The sequence below is a fragment of the Geospiza fortis genome, unplaced genomic scaffold, assembly GCF_000277835.1.
Source record: "Geospiza fortis unplaced genomic scaffold, GeoFor_1.0 scaffold1056, whole genome shotgun sequence".
Classification (NCBI taxonomy): Eukaryota; Metazoa; Chordata; class Aves; order Passeriformes; family Thraupidae; genus Geospiza; species Geospiza fortis.
This window is the reverse complement of record NW_005054680.1, coordinates 110,450-116,178: the sequence shown is the minus strand read 5'-3', so window position 1 is coordinate 116,178 and position 5,729 is coordinate 110,450. Positions and strand designations below refer to the sequence as shown.

At 52.2% G+C, this 5,729-nt stretch overlaps 1 protein-coding gene across 1 annotated transcript in view; it reads left to right on the top strand.

Moving 5' to 3' along the window:
• Window positions 1-3,019: 3,019 nt before the first annotated feature.
• LOC102045108 (erythroblast NAD(P)(+)--arginine ADP-ribosyltransferase-like) overlaps window positions 3,020-5,729 on the top strand; it is a 3,766-nt gene continuing 1,056 nt past the window's right edge. The window contains exon 1 of the mRNA XM_005430774.1: window positions 3,020-3,493. Coding sequence (XP_005430831.1) covers window positions 3,020-3,493 — 474 coding nt within the window. The remainder of the gene's footprint in view (window positions 3,494-5,729) is intronic.

Below are 5,729 nucleotides of genomic sequence, written 5' to 3'. Positions count from 1 at the left end.
TTGAGCCTGGGGATGATCTCTTGGGGGAGTGCCTGGGTGACTTCCCTGGCCTTGTTGGTGTGCCAGGAGAAGTTCTGGAGCCCCCAAAAAGGGATCCACCAACACCAGGAGATACCTGAGCCCATGTTGCCGTGGTAGCTCAAAAAATCCATTTGCAGTACTCTCCAGGAGTGTTTCCTCGTTCAGTGATGCCGGGAGATGGTTTTGAATTCAAACAACTTGACATCAGCCACAATTGGACCAGGTCAATGTGGGCCACAGCAGTGACTGTTCTCCTCATCCAAGTGGCCCAGAAATCCAGTTTGGGACAAAGGTTTATGGTGTATATACTCTGCTCACCATAACCGCAAGAAGATGTGGAACAAGGGGCGGAGCTCAATGTGTTACAAAGAGCTCTGGAATTGTGTGAAAAAGAGCAAACATTGGAACTCACTTGCCATCTGCTTTGAGCATTGCTCATGCCCGTGGAGCCATATGCAGAGAAAGATGTCAATTACAGCACAGGGATCTCCAAATAAATATAAACAAGAATTATTGTCTGGCCTCGATACCACCCAGCTGCCCAGAGAAGTGACCGTACTACAGTCCAGGGCACACCAGCCTGGGGATTGATAAATCCCTGTGGGTAAATAGATTTGCAATAAAGCTGCACGAGAGGCTCCACAACAAAGCATCCTGGTGTTAATTCCTGAGCAAGGAATTTCTCTGCCAGAGGTGAGGCCTGGATAGAGTTGGGCAGATTGAAAATTGACGGCCTAGCTAAAAGCCCACAATAAAGAGGGTGAGTAAGAGGTTACTCCCAATAACCAGGTCAGGCCCTCCCCAGCTGATGCTGCAATTTTTAAAGGAGAAAAACATCAGCAAACCTCTGAGGAATCGATGCCATGGGGGCAGGTCTGCAGCCTCAAGTCCTTAGTGTTCAAAGGAAAAACTGCCAGGTCTGTTAGAGAGCAACGCCTGATATGGTTTCAAAAGAACCCTTTGAATTCAAAACCATCCCCTCCAGGCATCACTGAAAGAGGAAACACTCCCAATGATAACTGCCAAATGGAATTTCTGAGCTACCACACCAACATGGGCTCAGGTATCTCCTGATGTTGGTGGATCCCTTTTTTGGGGCTCCAGAACTTCTCCTGCCACACCAACAAGGCCAGGGAAGTCACCCAGGCACTCCCCCAAGAGATCATCCCCAGGCTCAAGGTGCCTGCAGGGATGTCACCTGATAGGGGACCCCAATTGGTATCTGAGGTGTGGCAACAACTCAGTGAGCAGTGGGGAGTGGGACTGGGGGAACTGGGGGGACATGGGACAGCGGGATTGGGGTCATGGGGGCTGAGCAATAAGAGAGAGAATAAAAAATTTCAGATCCCCTGAAGATGCTGGGAAGTGCTTTAAGAAGAACTAGCAAAAAACAATAAAAGGATGTAAAAGTGTGCACACAGAAGGGCAACGGTTGCTGGAACCTGTGGAGAAAGAGATAAAGGGCACTCCAGTGAGGGGTTTTTGGCAAGATGTGTTACACAGAAAGAGCAGTGCCAGCCCAAAATGAAAGTTTGAGACAAGGTCATCTGAGATATTGGGGCACATAGTGAAATCCACATCCTGACACCCCATTTTTATGACCCTCCAGGACAATAAAAATTATTTCCTAAAAGAGGCAGAGCCATGCCAATTATTTACTGGAAATGTGCTGGTTTTGTATTAGCTAAGAAGTGCATTTTGATGAATATTTATAATTAGGATGGATAGATTCAGTGTGGCAAATTCCCCCCTGATGTGCAGGACCAGGAGAGATCCACTGCGAGTCCGAGCTGATAAAGAATTCCATCTTTCTGCTACCTCCAGTTCAATCAGGGAGTTCGGCCAATTTCGATATTGGTGGCTGGGGGGATGCCAGGGGACACTTGTGGAGGGACATGGGACTGGGATTGTAGAGTGGGGGCATGGAGGGCTCCAGGCCGACATTGCAGGATCAGGGGTTGTTGCCTGAATTTGGGTTGGGGTCCTGGGGTGCCATGAAATGTGTAACAGGACTGGAAGCGGGACTGGGGTCTGGGAGAGGACCAAGGTGGAGCTGGTGGGGTTGAGGGAGTGGCTTAAGGAATTTGGGTGAGGATCCTGAGTGGCCTGGGGTCACAAGAGGGCTACACAGGTCTGGGAGCAGAAATGAGATCCCTGGGAGCACCAGGGGGACGTTGGCAGGGTAAACACAGGATTGGGATTGGGACTGTGCGGCTGGTGTGTGGGGATTGAGAGACACGGACTCTGCAATGCCAGCAAAGCAAAGCCATTTGTTACACCACTTTACCAGGATTTATAGCTCACTAGGTTTGTGCAAAATTTTCTACTTGGCTCCCTTTGCCCCAGTCCCCTTAGAAACACAATCTTCTCGATTATCCTTCTTACAATAGTAATGTCCTTGTTATCTCTTTCACCAGCAAGGTCCCTGTCGTCTCTTCTTTGGTCAGAGGGTCAGTGTCAGAGGGTCCGAGTGAGCAGACATTATGCTGTCACTTCTCTTCTTGCCTTGAGTTTTTCTCTCTCACGGTCTTCACTCTTCCAGGGCCACAAGGTCTGCAGAGCTCCCCAGCTGAGCTTCTGTAGTGGTCTGGTCTTCCACATCTCCCTCTTCTTTGTTTTTTATGCAATGCAAACATGTCAAAACAGTTCCCATTCATAAGGCTATTGTCTTACTAAGAGTATTACTGGTTATCTGCTAAATACAGGATAAAATATATGAAGTACAGATCACAATCCATAAGAACTTACCAAACACAATCATGTCCCTGACAAAGAGACTCACTGCATAGGAGAACAAAACGAAAATGTCCAAAGCCTCCTAGGAAATGAGGATAAATGGCCACTGTTCTAAAGTTCATCTGGTTGGAGCTCGGGGGCCACGCTGCGCCCCTCACAGAGGAACCCTTCCCATGTACCCCCGTGTGTCCTCAGTGCCCCCTCAGTGTGTGTCCCACTTTGTCCCCCAGTGTCCCACACTGCTCCCAGTAACCTCCCTGCCATGGCCCTCCTGGCTCAGACCCTGGCACTGCTGGCAATGACTGTGACCACTGCGGCCATCAAGGTGGTGCCCCTGGACATGGCCCAGGACTCCTTCGATGACCAGTACCGAGGCTGTGGCCCTGCCATGACCAAGGCGTTTCCGGCCCTCTACAAATTTGAGTTTCAGAAGAATCCTCTCTTTGCCAAGACCTGGGTGAAGGCTGAGGCTGAGTGGCGCAAGCGGGGCTCCCATGTGTTCCCTCTGGCGTCCCCAGCCCAGGCCGTGGCTGTCATGGCCTACACAATGAAGGACATTTACAACGGGTTCAATAAGGCTGTGCGTGCAGCTGGGCTCTCCCGCCAGGAATACCAGAACAACTTCCACTTCAAAACGCTGCATTTCCTTCTGACCCAGGCACTGGTGACACTGAGGCACGCTCAGAATGGGCAGTGTCACCACGTATTCCAGGGTGTGCATGATGTCCGGTTCCAGGCACGGTGTGGCCAGAAGGTCCGGTTTGGTCAATTCACATTCTAATAAATTATTCTGTTAAATCAAATGTATTAAATGATTCTATCAAAACAACTCCGTTAAATAATTCTACCAAAATGATTCCATGAAGTAATTCTGACACAGCCAGCCAAAAGTGACAATTCCTAAGCAGGACTCAAGGTCACTCCCCATACCAACACTTATGGGAATGTCTCTTTCTCTCAACTTTGAGGAGGACTGTTGGGGAGCATCCCCTTCCCGAGGGAGGAACCTCACACACATTTCATCCAAGTCTGAATAGGGGAGAGGAATCTCTGTCTGAGAGGGGACAGGGCATTGCCAGGCTCAGGTGATGGATGGCCAGGCCCAGCTCTGGTGATTTACCCGCAGTTGTCAATTCAGGGTTGATGATTTGGGCTGGTTTTTGCCCAATTTAGCACCAGTGCCCTGCCTGGCTGGTGGGGACCTGCTGGAGCAGCTCAGGGGAATGACCTGGGGGTGCTGCTGGGTGGCCAGTGGAGCTGGCCGTGTGGCCTGGGGCCAGGAGGGATCTGGGGGGCACTCAGAGGAGCGAGGCCAGGAAGTCAGGGAGTGATCGTGCCCCTCTCCCTGCCCAGTGAGGCACATCAGGAGTGCTGTGCCCAACTCTGTTCAGAGCCATTTCCAGCTCTGCTCAGGGCTGTGTCGACGTCCACCCAGCCCAGTGTCCAGCTCTGCCCAGTGCCATGTCCAGTTCTGCCCAGTGCCATGTCCAGCTTTGCCCAGTGCCGTGTCCAGCTCTGCCCAGTGTTCTTTCCCATTCTGGGCTCCTCAGGACAGGGAAGGTCAGGACATCCTGGAGGGCAGCCTGGATGATGACAGGACTGGAGCATTTCTGTCACAAAGTGACAAATAACAGAGAGAATGGAATTTTTCCCTTCCCCTGAAGGTGCTGGACAGAGCCTGAAGACAAACTGGCAGAAATGATAAAAGGATGGACACGTGTGCACAAAGGATGAAAATCACAGCTAGAACCCGTGGAGAAACAGATAAAGGGAACTCCAGTGGGGTTTTGGCAAGTTCTGTAACAGGAAACAACATCAATAAAAGGACTTGTAGGAGGAGGTGGATCAATGCAAATGATTTATGGGAAAAGTACAGTTTCTGTATTAGGTGACACATTTTCATGAATATTTATAATTATGGTGGATAAATACCCCATGGCAAAGTCCCCCCTGATGTGCAGGACCAGGAGAGATCTGCTGCGAGTCTGAGCTGAGAAAGAATTCCAGTTTTCTGCTATCTCCAGTTCCATCAGGGGCTTCACTCCAGCTGATTTTGGTATCATAGTGGGGGGACTCCAGGGGGACTCTCTGGGGGGACATGAGACTGAGGGATTGGGATTGTGGACATGTGGGGACACTGGGGGAGTCACAGGGCTGGGATTGGGGTAATGGGGGCTCTGGGGGAAAATGAGGGGGAACACAGGAGATGGTGAGAGTGGATTGGGGGCATCGGGAGGCTGGGAGACACTGTGGGGGCAGAGAGTGATGCCTGGATTTGGGTTGAGGTCCTGGGGTGACACCATAGAAATTGGGGAATGGGAATGGGAATGGGAGTGGGGTCTTGGGACAGGCCAAGGAGGACACTGGGGGGCTCAGGGAGTGAGCCCTGGATTTGGGTCGGGATTCTGCTGGGGCTGAGGGCACTTGTAGTCATGGGAGTAGGATTCAGCTTATGGGGGGCCATGATACTGTGGGATTGGGATTGGGGTCCCCAGGGGGCTGGGGGATGTTGGGGAGGCATAAGTAACCCCAGGATTTGGGATCAGGGAACCCAGACATGTCCAGGGGTTGGCTGGGCAGGAGTGCCTCCCTTTCCCCCTGACCCCACTCCCCTGCTGACCCCACTCCCCTGCCCAGTCCCTCACGGAGGAACCCTCCCTGTGTCTCCCCCATGTCCCTTCTGTGTCCCCCAGTGTCCCACACCGGTCCCTGTGGCCTCTCCCCACCATGGCCCCCCTGGCTCAGATCCTGGCACTGCTGGCAATGGTCACGACCACCATGGCTGTTGAGGTGGTGACCCTGGACATGGCCCCGAACTCCTTTGATGACCAGTACCAGGGCTGTGGCCCTGCCATGAAGGAGGCATTGCCGGCCCTCAGCAGCTCCGAGTTTGAGCAGAACGAGGAGTTTGCCGAGGTTTGGGCAAAGGCTGCAGCCGAGTGGCAGAGGCGGGGGGGCCCCCAGGCCCCCCT